We start from the raw sequence: 22,793 nt of genomic DNA on the forward strand, positions 1-22,793 counted from the left end.
CTGTATAATGTCCCAGCAGTCACCTCTCCGCTCATCACCCAGAATCCTCCAGTGCTGTCCTGTATAATGTCCCAGCAGTCACCTCTCCGCTCATCACCCACAATCCTCCAGTGCTGTCGTGTATAATGTCCCAGCAGTCACCTCTCCGGTCATCAACCAGAATCCTCCAGTGCTGTCCTGTATAATGTCCCAGCAGTCACCTCTCCCCTCATCACCCAGAATCCTCCAGTGTTGTCCTGTATAATGTCCCAGCAGTCACCTCTCCGGTCATCACCCAGAATCCTTCAGTGCTGTCCTGTATAATGTCCCAGCAGTCACCTCTCCGGTCATCACCCAGAATCCTCCAGTGCTGTCCTGTATAATGTCCCAGCAGTCACCTCTCCGCTCATCACCCAGAATCCTCCAGTGCTGTCCTGTATAATGTCCCAGCAGTCACCTCTCCGGTCATCACCCAGAATCCTCCAGAGCTGTCCTGTATAATGTCCCAGCAGTCACCTCTCCGGTCATCACACAGATACCCCCAGTGCCGTCCTGTATAATGTCCCAGCAGTTACCTCTCCGGTCATCACACAGAATCCTCCAGTGCTCTCCTGTATAATGTCCCAGCAGTCACCTCTCCGGTCATCACACAGAATCCTCTAGTGCTGTCCTGTATAATGTCCCAGCAGTCACCTCTCCGCTCATCACCCAGAATCCTCTAGTGCTGTCCTGTATAATGTCCCAGCAGTCACCTCTCCGCTCAGCAGCTCAATCATCTTGTTGCTGAGCTCTAGGATCTTCTCCTTCCTCCTCTCATGTATCGGGGGGTGCGGGGGAGGCTCTGTGATGGGGCCCGGGCTCCGCCCTCCTGACTCCTGGAGATGGATGATGGGAGTCACACCCTCCCCCGGTGTCTTCCTCACTATTGTGTAATCCTGTGTATGGAGAGAGACACTTAGGGAGAAGAATTCCTTCCCGACTCCAGATCTGACAATCAGTAGAAATCCCGGGATCAATAACCGTCTCCAGTAATCTGGGGCCATAACCTGGAATATTATTACACTCAGGACAGACATCCAGGCCCCTCTACAGCTCTTATAGGGAATCCCCATGACAACTCCTCCTGGCAGAGAGCTGCACACAATCACTGCTCTTACAGTAAAGAATCCTTCTCTTCCTCTTCTGGATTTCCTCTTCCCGATGTCGGACTTGTTCCATAACACAATAAAGCTGATAGAAATGTAGAGGAGTTACCTCTCCGCTCAGCAGGGAGATGATCTCCAGGGTGAAGTGTAATAATCTTCTGGTGGTCTCGTCCTCGTCCATCCTCGGGGTCATTCAGGAGAAGGAGGGATGAGCACTGGATCAGCTGGAGGGATCTCGTCCTGCCGGCGTCTTCATGATAAAGGAGAAGATGGAGATCACAGGGGACGATATAACGACAATCACTGAATTCTGCCCCAAATATCCGACATTTATCAGGAAGAATCTGGAGGAAAAGCCACAAACTCCACCGCGGCCTCCTCCACCGATCTGACCGCTCATTATCAGCCTCGTAGGAGGACGGTCACCGTGGTAACTACACAGCCAGCGGGGGACGGTCACCGTGGTAACTACACCTCCAGCGGGGACGGTCACCGTGGTAACTCCACCTCCAGCGGGGGACGGTCACCGCGGTAACTACACCTCCAGAGGAGGACGGTCACCGTGGTAACTCCACCTCCAGCGGGGGACGGTCACCGTGGTAACTCCACCTCCAGCGGGGGGCGGTCACCATGGTAACTCCACCTCCAGCGGGGGACGGTCACCGCGGTAACTCCACCTCCAGCGGGGGGCGGTCACCGTGGTAACTCCACCTCCAGCGGGGGACGGTCACCGTGGTAACTCCACCTCCAGCGGAGGACGGTCACCGTGGTAACTCCACCTCCAACGGAGGACGGTCACCGTGGTAACTCCACCTCCAGCGGGGGACGGTCACCGTGGTAACTCCACCTCCAGCGGAGGACGGTCACCGTGGTAACTCCACCTCCAGCGGGGGACGGTCACCGTGGTAACTCCACCTCCAGCGGGGGACGGTCACCGTGGTAACTCCACCTCCAGCGGGGGACGGTCACCGTGGTAACTCCACCTCCAGCGGGGGCGGTGAGGTGAGGAGGAGCCGCTGCACATCCCCCATACAACACTGAGGAGCCGCAGTCACATGGAGCAGGAGCCTCCACAGGAACAGCTCTGATCTCACCCCACACTCTCCTCTCACAGATTCACCACAAACCCTCCCTGTAATCTCACCGGAATGGCGGGAAGCGGAAACCTGCTGCTGGCTGATACCAGAGAGCAAGAGCTGCGCACACCCAGGACGGAGCTGCTGCACTGAGAGCGGGAGGACCTGTGGTGACGTCACCGCCATGTGATCAGGGGGCGGAGCTCAGTAGAGAAGTGTTGAAGGACCTGTGGTGATGTCACCGCCATGTGATCAGGGGGCGGAGCTCAGGAGAGAAGTGGTGAAGGACCTGTGGTGACGTTACCGCCATGTGATCAGGGGCCGGAGCTCAGGAGAGCGGTGGTGATAGACCTGTGGTGACGTCACCGCCATGTGATCAGGGGGCGGAGCTCAGGAGAGAGGTGGTGAAGGACCTGTGAGGACGTCACCGCCGTGTGATCAGGGGGCGGGGCTCAGGAAAGAGGTGGTGAAGGACCTGTGGTGACGTCACCGCCATGTGATCAGGGGGCGGGGCTTCGGGTGGTGATTGGCTCCGCAGTGTTTCCTCACAGACTGTAATGATTCTATAAACTATAAAGTTATTATAATGGTGAAGGAGCTGTGATGAGGCTGCGGTCATGTGACAGTGATGACGTCACCGCAGCTCCTCCCCTTCAGGGTCAATGCCCCGCCCAGATCTGCAGATGATCCCGGCGCAGTCGCTCCTCCGGCTCCTCCTCCCTCTGACGTCACATAGTGGCCGCTTTCTCCGGTGATGAGGATTTCTCTGCTCCCGGAGGTTCTGTAAGTCCAGTAGTCTCATCAGGTCCACATCTATAGTAAGTTCACCTGTTTCCCCAGTCAGGGCTCGCTCTCACTTCAATCTGATAAAACCCCAGACTGCGTCCGGACCCAGTAATCCTCGGATTCTCTGCTCAGCGGCGTTTTGTTTTCCAGCTCCGATCGGATCGCATGCACCCATATAATCTACAGGTGTGTGTGAAACATCGCGCTGCACTCAGATACCACCCGAGTGCAGTGCGATTCCCGCCAATGCCAGCAGCTGAGGAGATGGAGATAGTGATCTCCCCGTCCCCTCCGCAGCCGTGCGAGAGGATCAGAGCATGGAGCACTGACATTCGGCTCCCGCTCGCAGCAGAGCAGCAGCGAGTGTCATTAGCATATCGCATCGGGGGGTCTCGCATCGCATACCGTACGCTAGTGGGACCCCGGCCTAAGAGATACGTCTGTGTCTTGTATAGCAGAGCGGAGTTGTACAGATACCTGTCTTTACGTAGGCTCAGGTTCTCCCGGGGGCGACTCAGCCTCAGCATCCTCCCGCGCCATCTCCTCCTCTCCATGTTGTTGTGCAGAGTTCTCGGCGCCATCTTGTGATGAGGGTCTGGAGAATTTTTCATATTTTTTTTCTCCTATTTTTTTAATTTTAAAATTTTTTATTAAAATGTTCTAATGCTGATAATTTAGTCGTCCGTTCAGATATTAAAATATTCACCCAATGAGAAATGAAAGCAATTCTAAACCCATAACCCTTCTATGACCTGATCACTGTCTACATACTGAAAACCAATGAGTATACCGACATTATCACAACATAAGAGCCGAAGCCACAAATAGTAATGTGAAAGCTTCTTCCCCGGAATCCAATGTTGCTCTATCCATAAAAAACCTTCATCAAATCTCAACTTCATTCCTGACCCCGATCATTTCTATAACCATAGATGTGTTAGTGCACAATGCGGTATCTGCTCCAGCGAGACCACCGTGTCTGTACTGTCTGCAAGAAGAAAGAAGAGAAAGGGAACATTTGTCCCCCAGCTCTACTGACGGACTCACATTATACTCTAGATTCAGGCCTTTAGGAGACAGACGATTTACAGTCAATATCCAGAAGGCTTCCCTCCTTAATAACCTTCTCTTAATGCCGCCTCCTCTCCTACGAGCACTCACTTGTTCTATCACCTGGTATTTTGTCTCAGACAACGATATCTACGGACTTTCTCAAAATATCCACAAGTGAATTCAGGAGACGTGACTGGGAAAAGAATCCAAAAGGTGAGTCTCCTATGAACTTCATGCTGCAACTGTAATGGAATACTGTGGAGAAAAACGCCTATCGCGAGGACTGCGAGTCCACCTGCGCCCCACTCTGTTTTCAGAGGATGGGACTTTCTGCGATCAATTCAAGCAGATTAATAAGTGTTCTCTGGATTTAATCTTGTTGACTGCTGATAGACTGCAGGCGGCAGATACAGATTTAAAAGTGGAGATTGCGAAAAATGTAAAATAAATAATATATAAATTAGGTCAATAATTTTTCCTTCCCATTTATGATATACAGAGGAGAATTAGAATGTGTTGTGGGTGAATTATGATATATGTTTTTAGACTTTGGTGCGTATAGTTAAATGGTACGATGATTATTATCTTACTTGTTTTAACTTCTGCTTTCTCACATCTCGCCCACCCTTTAACACATTCTGTGCACTCTCTCCATATCCACCCCTCCCTTCTCCCCTCTCTCATGTACAACTCTGAGGCTCTACTGCCATTTCTCACCCACTCCAAACCATCCACTACCTCCATACAGCACGCAAAAGTTCATACAAATCATTGCACCACCTGCTCTTTCTCTTTTTTTCTCCTTCTCCTAGTCGCTGGCGACCTCTCCCCCAACCCTGGTCCTCCCTCCACTAGCATACACCACTCTCCTCCAGCTGCATATAGAAACCCTGCTAATCTTAGTAACATTCAGTGCATGCCCTCTCCTTTTGCTTTCCACTGTGCTCTCTGGAACGCACAGTCTCTGTGTAACAAACTAACTTACATTCATGATTTTTTCCTCTCTAATTCCCTTCACCTTCTGGCTATTACAGAAACCTGGAAACAGCATTCAGACACCATCGCAGCTGCTGCTCTCATTTGGTGGGCTGAAATTTTCACATACCACCAGACCTGAGAATAGACAGGGTGGAGGTGTTGGTTTGCTCCTTTCACCACAATGTGCTTTCCAGGTCATCCCCCCAGTTCCCTCACTTATGTTTCTTTCCTTTGAAGTCCTCACCGTCAGACTCTTCAAACCCTTCTCCCTGTGAGCGGCGGTTGTGTATCGCCCTCCAGGCGCCTCCCACCAGTTCTTGGATCACCTTGCCTCCTGGCTTCCTCACTTTCTATCCTGTGACATCCCTACCCTCATCATGGGAGACTTTAACATCCCCATCAATGATCCCCTCTCCCAATCTGCCTCTCATCTACTTTCTCTAACCCCCTCATTCGGCCTCTCACAGGTTACTAACTCTCCTACACATGAAGACGGGAATACTCTGGATCTGGTTTTCTCCTGTCTATGCTTGCTGCATGACTTTACTAACTCCCCTCTCCTGTTGTCGAACCACAACCTTCCTTCCTTCTCTGTCAAGAACTGTCTCCTCCCCCGGGACACCCCCACTTTCCACACTTCTAGGAATACACGTACCATTAATACCCAGCTGCTTATGGACAATTTCCACACATCTTTAGCCCCCATCTCCTCCCTCTCCTGTCCAGACTTGGCATTGTCACACAACAATAATACACTGAAGAGCGCCCTAGATGAAGCAGCACCTTCTACATGCAGAAAGACCCGACACAGACAACGGCAGCCCTGGCACACAATGCAAACACGCTTTCTTCAGCGTTGCTCTAGGTGTGCTGAGCATCAGTGGAGAAAATCTCTTTTAGCAGCGGACTTCATCCACTATAAATTCATGCTCAAAACCTATAACTCTGCCCTTCATCTGGCCAAACAATCCTACTTCACCACCCTCATCACTTCACTGTCCAACAATCCAAAACGACTTTTTGAAACCTTAAACTCCCTCCTGAAACCTAATGCACAGGCCCCCACCACCAACCTCAGCGGAGAGGTTCTGGCCACTTATTTCCTAGAAAAAATCAACCACATCCATCAGGACATCTCAGCCCAATCTCCTCAGTGCCTGGATCCCTTTCCCTGCCGCACTTCAAGCTCACTAACCATCTTTGAGCCTGTTACAGAAGAAGAAGTTACCCAGCTTCTCATTTATTCTCGATCTACAACCTTCACATCTCCTGCAGTCTCTCTCACCGGTGGTCACCACTCACCTGACTAAAATATTTAACCTCTCTCTTTCTTCAGGTATCTTTCCCTCCTCATTTAAACATGCCATCATAACCCCTTTACTTAAAAAGCCATCCCTGGACCAGAACTGCGCTGCTAACTACAGACCTGTCTCTAACCTTCCTTACATCTCTAAACTCCTGGAACGCTTGGTCCACTCCCGTCTAATTCGCTATCTCTCAGATAACTCTCTCCTCGACCCTCTACAATCTGGTTTCCGCTCCTTACACTCCACTGAAACTGCCCTCACTAAAGTCTCTAATGATCTACGAACAGCTAAATCCAAAGGTCACTGCTCCCTGCTGATTCTCCTGGATCTCTCTGCCGCATTTGACACTGTGGATCACCAGTTCCTCCTCACTGTGCTCCGCTCTATAGGCCTCAAGGAAACCGTTCTCTCCTGGTTCTCCTACCTCTCTGACTGCTCCTTCTCTGTATCTTTTGCCGGCTCCTCTTCCTCTCCATTTCCCCTTACTATAGGGGTTCGCAGGGATCAGTCCTAGGCCCCCTCCTCTTCTCTATATACACTGCCCCTATTGGACAAAAAATCAGCAGATTTGGTTTCCAGTATCTTCTCTATGCTGACGACACCCATCTATACACCTCTTCACCTGACATCACCCCTACCCTAATACAAAATACCAAGGATTGTCTGTCCACTGTCTCTAACATCATGTCCTCCCTCTATCTTAAACTGAATCTCCCCAAAACTGAACTTCTTGTGTTTCTCCCCTCTACCAACCTAACTCTACCTAACATTGAAATTACCTTGGAGGGTTCAACCATAACTCCCAGCAGCACGGCCGCTGCCTTGGGGTCATATTCGACACTAACCTTTCCTTTACTCCCTATATCCGATCACTCGCTCACTCTTGTCACCTGCATCTTAAAAACATCTCCAGAATCTGACCTTTTCTCACCTTTGAAACTGCTAAAACTCTTACTATCGCTCTTATTCACTCTCGTCTGGACTACTGCAACTCTCTTCTGATCGGTCTCCCTCTTACCAAACTTTTTCCTCTCCAATCCGTCCTGAATGCGGCAGCCAGGGTCGTATTTCTGTCCAGCCGCTTCACCAATGCCTCCATCTTGTGCCAGTCATTACACTGGTTGCCCATTCGCTACAGGGTCCAATATAAACTCATTGCTTTCACCCACAAAGCTCTCCACAGTTCTGCACCGCCTTATATCTCCTCTCTCATCTCTGTAAATCGCCCTACACGTGCCCTCCGTTCTACAAATGACCTAAGACTAACATCCTCCATAATCTGAACCTCGCACCTCCGTCTCCAAGACTTCTCTCGTGCTGCGCCAGTTCTCTGGAATGCTCTACCCCAGACGATCCGACTGATGCCTAGCCCCCATGTCTTCAAGCGCGCTTTAAAAACCCATCTCTTTAAACAAGCCGACCACCTCAACAACTCAGTAAACCTACTTTCCCCTGTTCCCTCCTAAATATTATTCAGAATCTGCTCCCTACTCTTCATCTGTCTCCACACCCTCCATGCACAAGATAACTGCACTCGATACTTGATTATTGCACTTATACATACGGGCTGATGACCGGATCATGCAGCTTTATATGAAAATCCCTATTTATTATAATTATCAGACCTGAAATAACAAGCACTTTTCACCTACTGTGTCCCCCCATTCCCTTGTAGAATGTAAGCGTGCGAGCGGCCGGACCCTCGCTCCTACTGTAACTGTTTAAACTGTCTTACCTTGTATTGAATTTATTGTCTGTACATGTCCCCGCTTAATTGTAAAGTGCTGCGGAATATGTTGGCGCTATATAAATAAAAATGATTGGTTTTTTTTGCATTTCCTATATATATATTTGTGGCGATGTGTATTGGTGTAAAATTACATATTTTATTTGATAGTTAATATACTTTGTTATGGCCGTTTTTTCATCTTTGTGTATATACACTGCTCAAAAAAATAAAGGGAACACTGAAATAACCCATCCAAGATCTGAATGAATGAAATATTCTCATTGAATACTTTGTTCTGTACAAAGTTAAATGTGCTGACAACAAAATCACACAAAAAGCATCAATGGAAATCACATTTATTAACCAACGGAGGCCTGGATTTGGAGTCAACCCCAAAATTAACCCCTTCAGGACCCAGCCTATTTTGACCCTAAAGACCTTGGCATTTTTGTCAATTCTGACCAGTGTCCCTTTACGAAGTAAAAACTCTGGAACACTTCAACGCATCCTAGCGATTCTGAGATTGTTTTTTCGTGACATATTGGGCTTCATGTTAGTATTAAATTTAGGTCGATAATATTTGCGTTTATTTGTGCAAAAATATGGGAAAAAATGTGAAAATTTTGCAATTTTCAAATTTTGAATTTTTATTCTACTAAACTAGAGAGTGATGTGACACAAAATAGTTAATAAATAACATTTCCCACATGTCTACTTTACATCAGCACACTTTTTGAAAAAAAAAAAAAATTTTGGTAGGAAGTTTGAAGGGTTCAAAGTTCATCAGCAATTTATCTTTTTTCCAGCAAAATTTACAAAACCATTTTTTTAGTGACCACATCACATTTGAAGTCCCTTTGAGGGGTCTTTATGACAGAAAACACCCAAAAGTGACACCATTCCAAAAACTGCACCCCTCAAGCTACTCAAAACTACATTCAAGAAGATTATTAACCCTTCAGGTGCATCACAGGAACTAAAGCCACATGGAAGAAAAAAATGAACATTTTTATTTTTCTAACAAAAATTTTCTTTTAGCCTAAATTTTTTAATTTTCACATGGGTAACAGGATAAAATGCATCCTAAAATTTGTTGGTCAATTTCTCCTTAGTACACTGATACCTCATATGTGGTCATAAACCACTGTTTGGGCACACGGCAGGGCTCAGACGGGAAGGAGCGCCATTTTACTTTTTGAATGGAAAATTAGCTCCAAAAGTCAAATTGCGCTCCTTCTCTTCTGAGCCCTGCCATGCGCCCAAACAGTGGTTTATGACCACATATGAGGTATCAGTGTACTCAGGAGAAATTGACCAATACATTTTAGGATGCATTTTATCCTGTTACCCATGTGAAAATTAAAAAATTTAGGCTAAAAGAAAATTTTTGTGAAAAAAAAAAAAGTACTTTTTTTGTTTTCACAGATCATTTTGTGAAGCACCTTGGGGTTCCAAGTGCTCACTATGCATCTAGATAGGTGCCTTGGGGGGGTCTAGTTTCCAAAATGGGGTCACTTGTGGGGGAGCTCCACTGTTTAGGCTCATTAGGGGCTCTCCAAACGCAACATGGTGTCCGCTAACAATTTGAGCCGATTTTCCATTCAATTTGTTAGCGGACACCATGTCGCGTTTGGAGAGCCGCTGTGTGGCCAAACATTAGAGCTCCCCCACAAGTGACCCCATTTTGGAAACTAGACCCCCCAAGGCACCTATCTAGATGCATAGTGAGCACTTGGAACCCCCAGGTCCTTCACAAATTAATCCGTAAAAAAATAAAAAAGTGTTTTTTTTTCCACTTTTTCATTTTTATGAATCAATTTGTGAAGCACCTGGGGGTTCCAAGTGCTCACTATGCATCTAGATAGGTGCCTTGGGGGGTCTAGTTTCCAAAATGGGGTCACTTGTTGGGGAGCTCCAATGTTTGGGCACACAGGGACTCTCCAAACGCAACATGGTTCCAATTTGTTAGTGGACACCATTGTGTAGTGTATGTCAGGTTGGTGCGCGGTGTGGTATATTGTAGTGTATACACCACACACACCACACACACACACACACACACACTACAACACACACACCAACCTGACATAGCCTCCTAAGCTGAGTACGCCCTAGACTGGGATGAGTGGGACGGGCGGGACATTTTGTGTGCTGTGTGCGTGTGTAAAAAAAAAAAAAAATCGAAACTTTATTATAGTGTGAGTGTACGTGTGTGTGTGTGCTTGTGTAACCTTCTGCAGTCACGTGTGGGGGCTGTCAGGCGTAGGGGGCTGTCAGGGGTAGGGGGGGCCTAAGGGAAGGAGGAGCCAACATCTGCAGCAAGGGGGGTGATCACTGGGGAAGGAGCCGGCAGCAGCAAGGGGGGTGATCACTGGGGCAGGAGCCGGCAGCAGCAAGGGGGGTAGGAGGCCAGCAGCATCAGGGGGGTGATTACTGGGGAAGAAAGCGGAGCAGGAGCCAGCAGCAGGGGGGTGATCACTGGGATGGGGGGGTGCACACTGGGGATGGGGAGTGAACACTGGGGACAGGGGGGGTGAACACTGGGGACGGGGGGGTGAACACTGGGGGGAGGGGTGATTATTGGGAGGTGGGGGGTGATATCACTGGGACTGGGGGATGGTGGGCTTGATCACAGGAGCAGGGCATTTACACTGAGCCTGCTGCTGCTGTGATCACAGTCCACCGGCTGTCAGAAGGAGAGCAGCAGCCGGTGGATGAAGACGTGGGAGAGGGAGCGGAGGTCGGGGTGCAGGTATGAAAGTGGAGGGGGGAGGGGGGAGCGGGGGCAATACTACCTGATGCAGATCAGCAGCGGCAGCAGGCGATCAGCGGCGGCAGAAGCGATCCACGAGCTCAGCAGCAGAGGGTCCACGGGGGGGCAGCTGCAGAGGGTCCACGGGGGGGGGCAGCAGCAGAGGGTCCACAACGGCCGGCACACGATCCATGGACGGGCAGTTGCGGCCATCATTAAAAACTCCCTCCACATCTGATTGGGGCTAGTATCCATGTGACGCTAGCCCCCCAATCAGATCTGGGGGGAGGGGGGGGCAGAGGTGACACTCCCCCCAGCCAATGGCTGATGCTGTAAGCATCAGGCCATGCCCAGATTTAAATATTACACCAATTTTCATTGGTGAAATATTTAATTCATACCGATTGGCAGTTTCATTAAAAGTGAAAATGAAACAGCCAATCGGAGGGGTCCCAGGCACGGGGGGGTTAATCCACCCCCCGGGGGGTCGACTTCAGGATGTCCAGTTGCAGTAGCAACTGTGAAACCTGAGCGACCCCGCTCGCAGGCGCTGCAGGGGCTCTTTCCCTCCATGTCACAGACGCTGTGATATGGGTCGGGAAGGAACTGTTTTCCATGTCACAAACGGTGTGACACGGATCGGGAAGGGGTTAAAGTGGAAAAACACACTACAGGCTGATCCAACTTTGATGTAATGTCCTTAAAACAAGTCACAATGAGGCTCAGTATTGTGTGTGGCCTCCACGTGCCTGTATGACCTCCCTACAACGCCTGGGCATGCTCCTGATGAGGCTGAGTATTGTGTGTGGCCTCCACGTGTCTGTATGACCTCCCTACAACGCCTGGGCATGCTCCTGATGAGGCTGAGTATTGTGTGTGGCCTCCACGTGCCTGTATGACCTCCCTACAATGCCTGGGCATGCTCCTGATGAGGCTGAGTATTGTGTGTGGCCTCCACGTGTCTGTATGACCTCCCTACAACGCCTGGGCATGCTCCTGATGAGGCTGAGTATTGTGTGTGGCCTCCACGTGCCTGTATGACCTCCCTACAACGCCTGGGCATGCTCCTGATGAGGTTGCTGATGGTCTCCTGTGGGATCTCCTCCCAGACCTGGACTAAAGCATCCGCCAACTCCTGGACAGTCTGTGGTCCAACGTGACGTTGGTGGATGGAGCGAGACATGATGTGCTCAATCGGATTCAGGTCTGGGGAACGGGCGGCCAGTCCATAGCTTCAATGCCTTCATCTTGCAGGAACTGCTGACACACTCCAGCCACATGAGGTCTGGCATTGTCCTGCATTAGGAGGAACCCAGGGCCAACCGCACCAGCATATGGTCTCACAAGGGGTCTGAGGATCTCATCTTGGTACCTAATGGCAGTCAGGCTACCTCTGGCGAGCACATGGAGGGCTGTGCGGCCCTCCAAAGAAATGCCACCCCACACCATTACTGACCCACTGCCAAACCGGTCATTTTGAAAGATGTTGCAGGCAGCAGATCGCGCTCCACGGCGTCTCCGGACTCTGACACATGTGCTCAGTGTGAACCTGCTTTCATCTGTGAAGAGCTCAGGGCACCAGTGGTGACTTTGCCAATTCTGGTGTTCTGTGGCAAATGCCAAGCGTCCTGCACGGTGTTGGGCTGTGAGCACAACCCCCATCTGTGGACGTCGGGCCCTCATATCACCCTCATGGAGTTGGTTTCTAACCGTTTGTGCAGACACATGCACATTTGTGGCCTGCTGGAGGTAATTTTGCAGGGCTCTGGCACTGCTCCTCCTTGCACAAAGGCGGAGGTAGCGGTCTTGCTTCTGGATTGTTGCCCTCCTACGACCCCCTCCACGTCTCCTGGTGAACTGGCCTGTCTCCTGGTAGCGCCTCCAGCCTCTGGACACTACACTGACAGACACAGCAAACCTTCTTGCCACAGCTCGCATTGATGTGCCATCCATCCTGGATGAGCTGCACTACCTGAGCAACTTCTGTGGGTTGTAGAGTAAGTCTCATTCTACCACGAGTGTGAAAGCACAACCAACATTCAAAAGTGACCAAAACATCAGCCAGAAAGCATTGGTACTGAGATGTGGTCTGTGGTCCCCACCTGCAGAACCACTCCTTTATTGAGGGTGTCTTGATAATTGCCAATAATTTCCATCCATTGTCTATTCCATTTGTATAACAGCATGTGAAATTGATTGTCAATCAGTGTTGCTTCCTAAGTGGACAGTTTGATTTCACAGAAGTTTGATCCACTTGGAGTTATATTCTGTTGTTTAAGTGTTCCCTTTATTTTTTTGAGCAGTGTATATTTTATATAATGAGACTAATATGATTATATGAATGTTTGTGGTTTTCTTCATTTTTTATTTCATTGTGATGTCATTTCCTTGTTTTTTTCTATATAAATGTTGTATTTCTATGTGATTGGCCACAATTGAGAAAAGCTCTGGAGGAGCTGAAACGTTTTGCAGATCTGTGGATGTGGAATAAATGATTGACTACAGGTGAGTGCCGGGATCTCTTTCCTTTCCCTCTCCATTACTAACCTGAGGGCTTGAAGATAGCTGTGTTTTATGACAAATCACAGCTGTCATCAACCCTAACCACCATTACCCCGATTGCCACCGCACCAGGGCAATCGTGAAGAGCCGTGCGAAGCACCTGAATTGGTGCGCCATTTCTGAGGCGGCTGAGGGCTGGTATTTTTAGGCTGGGAAGGGCCCAGTAACCGAGGACCTTCCCACCCTGATAATATCCGCTCACAGCTGTCTGCTTTACCTTTGCTGGTTATCAAAAATAGGGAGGATTCCACATCTTTTTAATTTATTAGCTAAACACAAGTACAGTAAACTCCACACACAGGGCAGTAATTATATATCTCACGGATATCGATCATCTATCTCGCTCTTTGCACATCTAACACCTAAATATCTGTCATTTCTATTCTGCACTCTCTTCCGGCACGTGTCACACAGACGTGTGTGCGGATGTCACACTTTATGTCATCTGTGTGCAGGACGTACTGACGTCTGAGCTGCCGGCAAAAAACGGATATGTCCGGTCCGTGTGACCATGTGCGCAGCCTATAGATTATAATGGGTGTACGTGTGTGTCTCCGGTACGTGTGAAGGGGGCCTAAAGGGTATGAGCACTTCTAGTATGAATTACCAGTAGGGGGCGTGACCACTTAAAGTGCCTAGGGCAGCATGAATGCCAGATACGGCCCTGAGCACAGCCCTAATAAAGTCATTAGAGCTGCAGATAAAGGGGGCTCGATTACAGCTCTGGATAGTGGGTTGCATGAGCCGGAGGTTATGAACATGGATGACGATACTAATATATGCCGCACTCTAGATGGAGATCCTACTAATTCTTTCAATACCCCCCTTACATTGTCTTTTGGAGGAGGGTTTGGTATCGGCTGTACTTAATGCCAAACAAATAGAACGATTAAAGGAAAATCACCCACAATGTCCAATATTTCATACATTACCGAAAACGCACAAAGAAGGAAACATCCATCAGTCTAGAGATACATTCAATACTGGCTGCAGAGAAGATTCCTATAATATAGTGAATATTACCAGAAAACATTTACCTATGTTATACACTGACAAGGATCCAGCAACAAGAAAGACAACTGACACGTGGAGGACAAACACCAAAGGTTTCATTGAATGTGGAAGAAATAAATGTGGTTTGTGCAAGTCTGTGCACAAAGCAAAAATGTCTGCATCTACTAACCATAATAAACCCTATAATATCCGACATCTCATTAGTTGTAGCTCCACACGTCATTGACACCATACAATGTGAAGCTTGTCTGCTGCAATATGTGGGGGGCACGGTCAGACCCTTACGTCACCGCATTGGGGGACACGTTAGGGAAGTTCTTGGCCCCACAACACGTAATACATCTCCAGCATCACAACATCTCATACAACACAATAGGGATTAATCACTTTACAGTTGTGGGTATTGAATATGTCACCAGACCAGCTAAGGGGGAGATTGGTATAAAAAGTACACCCCCGAGAAGCCTTGTGGATTCTGGAATTGGACTCCAGATTCCCCAGTGATATGAAGCTTCGTTCAGACCTTGTATCCATTTACTGAATTGTGTTTTTTCCTCTTTTATAGTAATTATACATAATATACACATTATAGATGCAGACACTTCATTCTTCTATTGCACGGATGCTTTTTGTTGTGGACATATGATCGTCCATAGGGGTAATGTAGACATACTTGCACATGTCCATTTGGGGCTGGGGGTCTCCGCTGTGCATTAGACACTATGATGTGTATAAGAAGCCGGTTACTGGTGATTTATTATGTCATGAAGAAGAACTGAACACAAATGCCAGGTAGAAACGCAGAGATGTTTTGCTCCTATCTGTTTTTTAATGTTTCTATGATTTTAATTTGTTCAATAAAAGTTTTTGGTTTTATTCACACTGGAAAACAAGTGCTTGATTATCAGTAACTTTCTTTGTCCCGTCCATTCCTTCCCAACTGTGATTTTTCATCCAAGCATTGAGAGATGAGCTGAAAGCAGACAATTTTTTCTATAGAGGAATGGCAGACATGGGTGTTGTCCACATAGAAAGCCTCTCCTAAATCCCATGCACAAAAAAGCCGCCCTACAATCTGCCAGGACACATGCGGAAACATATGAAGACTCCTGGGACTTTATACTCTGGAGTGATGAGACCAAGATAAATGGTGGACAAATGAGGAATACAATGAGAAATGGTGTCTACAGAGAAACCTGGTGGTGGCCGTGTCCTTATGTGCGGCTGCATGAGGAGCTACATTTCATTGATGGTATCTTGAATTCACAGATGTTCTGCTCTGTAGTGAAAGAAAAGATGCTGCCATCACTCTGTTCCCTTGGTAGGCCACTGTTACATTTCTGAAGAACAGGGTGACAGTGATTCAGTGGCCAAGTGTCTCCTGATCTGAACCCAACCAAACACCTATGGGGAATTCTGAAGAGACAAGTTGTCATCGCTCCATCCAGCATCCAGGCTCTAAGAGCTCGTTATCGAAAGAGAGATAAAAGATAGATATAGTATTGTCACTAACTTGTTCATTCCAGGCCTAGAAAACTTGGGGCCGTCCTTTAAAATTATGGAGGCCATACAAAATAATAGATGTAGTAGCTTTTGATGTGGGGTGTACTCATTTTTGCATCAACTAATTTGAGTAAAACTGAAGATTTTGTAATGAGAGTTATATTATTACTTTCATGTTTTGATTACAAAAAAAATGTTCTATGAAACTTAGTGTTGGCAAAATTTTAGAAATTGATCTTGTGTTCAGTGAGCTATTAAATAAAATCTTACTCATCAAAGGGGGTGTACTCATTTATGCTGAACAATGTTTATTAAACTTTATAAAACACAGTGAACATAATTACACTTTCTTTCCCGTATGACTTCTCTCATGTTTTACAAGGTGTGATTTATGTATAAAAGATTTCCCACATTCTGAACATGAATACGGCTTCTCTCCTGTGTGAATTTTCTGATGTGTAATAAGATTCCCTTTAGTTGTAAAGCATTTCCCACATTCTGAACAAGAAAATGGCTTTTCTCCTGTGTGAATTCTTTGATGTATAACAAGGTCTGATTTACTTTTAAAACATTTCCCACATTCTGAACAAGAAAATGGCTTTTCTCCTGTGTGAATTCTCTTATGAACAGAAAGATTTGATTTATTCATAAAAGATTTCCCGCATTCTGAACATGAATACGGCTTCTCTCCTGTGTGAATTTTCTGATGTGTAATAAGATTCCCTTTATTTGTAAAGCATTTCCCACAATCTGAACATGAATATGGCTTCTCTCCTGTGTGAATTCGCTGATGTGGAATAAGACTCCTTTTATCTGTAAAGGACTTCCCACATTCTGAACAGGAATACGGCTTTTCTCCTGTGTGAATTCTCTGATGTGTAACAAGATGTGATTTATCTGGAAAGCATCTTCTACATTGTAAACATGAAAAAGGTTTTTCCCCTGTGTGAATTCTTTGATGTTTAACAAGGTTTGATTTACTTCTACAACATTTCCCACATTCCGAACATGAAAATGGCTTCTCTCCTGTATGAATTCTCTGATGTGTAACAAGCTCTGATTTACTTCTACAACATTTCCCACATTCCGAACATGAAAATGGCTTCTCTCCTGTATGAATTCTCTCATGTATAACAAATTGTGATTTATATGTAAAGCATTTCCCACATTCTGAACAGGAGTATGGCTTTTTACCTTTGTGTTTTCTGTGTGTTAAAAAATCTGAGCTTTTTGTAAATTTCTTGTCACACTGAAATCTTTTATCCACTTTGCCCCCTGGACTTTTGGTAACAATGTGAGATTGCTCAGGAGATGATTCCTCATGATTAGGAGGATTATAAGAAAGTGAAGTGCTGTGAAGTCCAGGAGGTACAGGAAGGGAGATGAGGTTTTCTCCATTAGAGTGCTCCCAGATATCTTCTTTTTTACAATTTAGTGATGAACCGTTATTCTCACAAGGATTTCCTATCAGGATGAAAGATGAATTAGATGTGAGTTTTTTCTTCAACACAAAAGAGATTTCTGAATGTATTTTCTGGAGCTCACAATGAAGACCCTCGTCAGTGAAAGTACCGGTAATAAGGAGGACAACTACATGCCATAACATTAACACAATGACGGGTAAAGTGAATGACACTTATAAACTGGTGACATTGGCACAAGTCAGGGGTGGCAGAGATTAGACAGCAAATAGTTCTTTAAGTGGTAATTACTGATGGCAGGTTCCCTTAATGGACCTCCAGTGCCATTTCACTCTCAAGCTTCATATCTTGCCCTTAGTATAGAAAAGTGTCCACGCAATTAAAGAAGTTGTCCACTACTATTAAAAATGCCCCCAATGTAATTAACCCGTTGAGAGAAGATTTATTTTAATTACCTAGCTTTGTCTTTATTGGCTGTGAGCGGCGCTATCGCTGGCCACTCACCGGCATCACGCGACCCCCGGCTGCAGCCGGCTCTTGCTTCCGCTGATGTCACGTCAAGTCAGGCGTGACTCGGTGATGCGATCCCCGCGGTGGACGCCTGGCTGTTGGTGGGGTTTCCCCGCGCGTCACACCCAGCATCCACCGCGCACTTTCCCAATGAATGCAAGGTAATTGTGATTCACAAAATGTTATACAATTGAACGGTGAAGAAAAAAAAATTACGTTTTTACCACTATATTTTTATTTTAGCCCCAGATTTTACATTTTCACAAGGGAAAATGGGTAAAAATGACGTCATAATTTTATACAATTTCTGCTGAACGGGGCAATACCCCATATGTGGCTGTACAGTACTGCTTAGCCACATGGCGAGACTCGGGAGGGAAGGAGCGCTATTTGACTCTTGGAGAACAAACTTTAGTAGAACAGTTTGCAGACTCCATATACAGAGCCCCGAAGTGGCAAAAGAGCAGAATCCCCCCTCAAGTGACACCAGTTTGGAAATTACACCCCTATGGAAATGTATCTACAGGTGTAGTGATGAGAAATAAATTGTCTCTCCTCGCTACAGTAATGCCAAACATGTGGATGGTAACTGCACACTGTGGGGCCCAGGAGGAGGGGGCATTTGGATTTGGGAGCGCAGATGTCACTGGATTTCTTTAAGTGGGAGCCAAGTCACTTTTCCAGAGCCTTTGTGCTACCAGTAATATGGACACCCCCTATATTACTGTTTACAGATGATGAACCTGAGTGGAGACTTGTTTTTTGTGGGTTGAGTAGAAGCTCGTGGTGGCATTTTGGGGTACAGAACATTTTGGATCATATTTATCCTGTTCTGTACGCTGAACACTTACAGTGGGTGCGGGAAGTATTCAGACCCCTTAAAATTTTCCACTCTTTGTTTCATTGCAGCCATTTGGTAAATTCTAAAAAGTTCATTTATTTTTCTCATTAAAGTACACTCTGCACCCCATCTTGACTGAAAAAAAGCAGAAATGCAGACAAATTTGCAAATGTATTAAAAAAGAAAAACTGAAATATCACATGGTCATAAGTATTCAGACCCTTTGCTCAGACACTCATATTTAAGTCACGTGCTGTCCATTTCCTTGTGATCCTCCTTGAGATGGTTCTACTCCTTCATTGGAGTCCAGCTGTGTTTAATTAAACTGATAAGACTTGATTTGGAAAGGCACACACCTGTCTATATAAGATGTCACCGCTCACAGTGCATGTCAGACCAAATGAGAATCATCAGCTCAAAGGAACTGCCCAAGGAGCTCAGAGACAGAATTGTGGCAAGGCACAGATGTGGCCAAGGTTACAAAAGTATTTCTGAATTACTCGAGGTTCCTAAGAGCACAGTGGCCTCCATAATCCTTAAATGGAAGAAGTTTGGGACCACAAGAAGTCTTCCTAGACCTGGCCGTCCAGCCAAACTGAGCAATCGTGGGAGAAGAGCCGTGGTAGGAGAGGTAAAGAAAACCCCCAAGATCACTGTGGCTGAGCTCCAGAGATGCAGTAGGGAGACTGGAGAAAGTTCCACAAAGTCAACGATCACTGCAGCCCTCCACCAGTCGGGCCTTTATGGCAGAGTGGCCAGATGGAAGCCTCTCCTCAGTGCAAGATATATGAAAGCCCGCATAGAGTTTGCTCAAAACACATGAAGGACTCACAGACTATGAAAAATAAGATTCTCTGGTCTGATGAGATGAAGATAGAACTTTTTGGTGATAATTCTAAGCGGTATGTGTGGAGAAAACCTGGCACTGCTCATGACCTGCCCAATACAATCCCTACAGTGAAACATGGTGGAGGCAGCATCATGGTATGGGGGTATTTTTCAGCTGCAAAGACAGGATGACTGGTTGCAATTGAAGGAAACATGAATGCAGCCAAGTACAGAGATATCCTGGATGAAAACCTCTTCCAGAGTGCTCTGGACCTCAGACTTGGCCGAAGGTTCACCTTCCAACAAGACAATAACCCTAAGCACACAGCTAAAATGACAAAGGAGTGGCTTCAGAACAATTCTGTGACCATTCTTGACTGGCCCAGCCAGAGCCCTGACCTAAACCCAATTGAGCATCTCTGGAGAGACCTGAAAATGTCTGTCCACCAACTTTCACCATCCAACCTGATGGAACTGGAGAGGATCTGCAAGGAAGAATGGCAGAGGATCCCCAAATCCAGGTGTGAAAAACTTGTTGCATCATTCCCAAGAAGACTCATGGCTGTACTAGCTCAAAATCTGAGCAAAGGGTCTGAATACTTATGACCGTGTGATATTTCAGTTTTTCTTATTTAATAAATTTGCAAAAATGTCTACATTTCTGTTTTTTTTCAGTCAAGATGGGGTGCAGAGTGTACTATAATGAGAAAAAAAATGAACTTTTTAGAACTTACCGAATAGCTGCAATAAAACAAAGAGTGAAAAATTTAAAGGGGTCTGAATACTTTCCGTACCCACTGTACATCGGGGTTTCCATCTAAATCTACAAAATACATGATTCAGATGACACCCCCGAGGGATCCATTCACAATAATGAGGCAGCAGAGTTACACCGGACTCCGTCTAGCCTCTGGTCGACTGCGCTTTTATGCACGCTGAAAAAGATGGACATCACTGGATCATAGGCGTCCACAGCGCCTCATTATACGGAATCTTCCCCCGGGGTTCTGTCCGAATCGCAAGCTCAGTCATTTATATGGCAGCAAGAGACTTGTGTAACAATAATATGAAAGTAAAAGATGGAAGTAATATTAAAAAACACAATTAGGAAAATTAAAAATGTGCTTATTAAATCATTAAGAGGTGTGAATGCGGCCCAGTTATTCATCGGTGCGCAACCGGACTCTGTACAAGAGCAGCCGCGCCATCACCGGACGCTTCTGCTGTGATGTGGACGGCGGATAAAGCTTCACTGCACCGGAGACTTCATACAATATCACACACCGGTCATCGTCAGGCGCCGCTAATCATAGTCACATGCCAATCATCATCATCACACGCCAGTCATCATCATCACACGCCGCTAATCATAGTCACATGCCAGTCATCATCGTCATACGCCAGTCATCATCATCACACGCCACTAATCATAGTCACATGCCAATCATCATAGTCATACGCCAGTCATCATCATCGTCACACGCCGCTAATCATAGTCACATGCCAATCATCATCGTCACACGCCAGTCATCATCATCACACGTCACTAATCATAGTCACATGCCAATCATCATCGTCACACGCCAGTCATCATCATCACACGTCACTAATCATAGTCACATGCCAATCATCATCATCATACGCCAGTCATCATCATCACACGCCGCTAATCATAGTCACATGCCAATCATCATAGTCATACGCCAGTCATCATCATCGTCACACGCCGCTAATCATAGTCACATGCCAATCATCATCGTCACACGCCAGTCATCATCATCACACGTCACTAATCATAGTCACATGCCAATCATCATCGTCATACGCCAGTCATCATCATCACACGCCGCTAATCATAGTCACATGCCAATCATCATCGTCATACACAGCTAATCATAGTCACATGCCAATCATCATCGTCATACGCCAGTCATCATCATCACACACCGGTCATTATTACATACCTGTGGAAACATCTACAGGAATCTCCTCCTTCCCGTCACTCACACACGGCTGATCCCCACTCGTCATCGCTTCTTCGGTCTCGTCCTTCACTTTATTCTTAGTTGGATCTTCCTCCTGATATATCAGATGTAACAATCAGCGCAATACAAGAAACCACCAAAATCTGTGACATCTATGACCTCGATCAGAAATGTCCCCCCATATACAGATCCGGTACAGGGCTCAGCACCGTCTACCTGATGACTCTCCGTGACATTGTGATTCTCCTCTGGACAGTCCTGGGAATACAGAGGACGTGGATATCTCTCTGGTGGATTTCTTTCCATGAGTCCTTCTGTAGGAGACACATAGTGACAGAATGCAGTGACATGTAAAAGTTTGGGCACCAATGGTCAAAATTACTGTTATTGTGAACAGTTAAGTTGAAGATGAAATAATCTCTAAACGGCCTAAAGTTAAAGATGACATTTCCTTTGTATTTTAGGCAAAACAATAAATAATAAATTATATATATTTTCATCTTTTACATTTAACATGGTGTTATGTTTGCATCAAGAATTTGCTGAAATTTCATGGAATCCATTCTTCCCTCTACCCGTTCCCTGTGCCATTGGCTGCAACACAACCCCAAAGCATGATTGATCCACCACCATGCTTAATGGTTGGCGAGATGTTCTTTTCCTAAAATTATGTGACCTTTTTCTCCACACAACTTTTATCATTGCTCTATTTTAACCTCATCGGTCCACAAGACTTGTTTCCAAAATGCATTAGACCTTCTTAGATGTACTTTTGCATACTTCTGACGCTGAATTTCATGGTGAGGTCGCAGGAGAGGTTTTCTTCTGATGACTCTTCCATGAAGGCCATATTTGTGCAGGTGTCTCTGAAGAGTATAATAATGTACCACAACTCCAGAGTCTGCTAAATCTTTCTGAAGATCTTTTGCAGTCAGGAGGGGGTTCTGATTTGCCTCTATAGCAATCCTACTGAAAATTTGCTTGGTCTTCCAGACCTTATCTTGACCTCCACTGTTTCTGTTAACTGACATTTCTTTATTACATTTTGAACCGAGGAAAGGGCAACTTGAAAACGCTTCGCTCATAGCCTTCTCCTGCTTTGTGGGCCTCCACCATTTTCAGAGTGCTAGACAGCGGATTAGAAGAAGCCATGGCTGCTGTTTATTTGGCACATTGTTAGAGTAGGCAGGGTTTTGATAAAGCTGGCCTTTCCTAATGATGATAGTGAACGAACCCTTACCCTAACAGGCTAAGTAAGGTCTGAATCATTGGTCAAAGTTATCTGAGCACACAAATGTCCAAGGGTAATACAAAGGAAATGTAT

The 22,793-nt window shown here is 46.3% G+C and overlaps 1 protein-coding gene across 1 annotated transcript in view; it reads right to left on the reverse strand.

The window, feature by feature from the left end:
- The window catches only part of LOC141241677 (uncharacterized), a 42,544-nt gene that overhangs the window by 14,209 nt on the left and 5,542 nt on the right, over positions 1-22,793 (reverse strand). Inside the window, exons 6-8 of the mRNA XM_073668790.1 lie at positions 21,686-21,783; positions 21,449-21,563; positions 16,231-17,348 (exon numbers count right to left, since the gene is read on the reverse strand). Of these exons, the coding sequence (XP_073524891.1) occupies positions 16,231-17,348; positions 21,449-21,563; positions 21,686-21,783 (1,331 nt within the window). The remainder of the gene's footprint in view (positions 1-16,230; positions 17,349-21,448; positions 21,564-21,685; positions 21,784-22,793) is intronic.

Source organism: Phyllobates terribilis, unplaced genomic scaffold, assembly GCF_046119375.1.
Source record: "Phyllobates terribilis strain yellow unplaced genomic scaffold, ASM4611937v1 Scaffold_1019__1_contigs__length_468203, whole genome shotgun sequence".
Classification (NCBI taxonomy): domain Eukaryota; kingdom Metazoa; phylum Chordata; class Amphibia; order Anura; family Dendrobatidae; genus Phyllobates; species Phyllobates terribilis.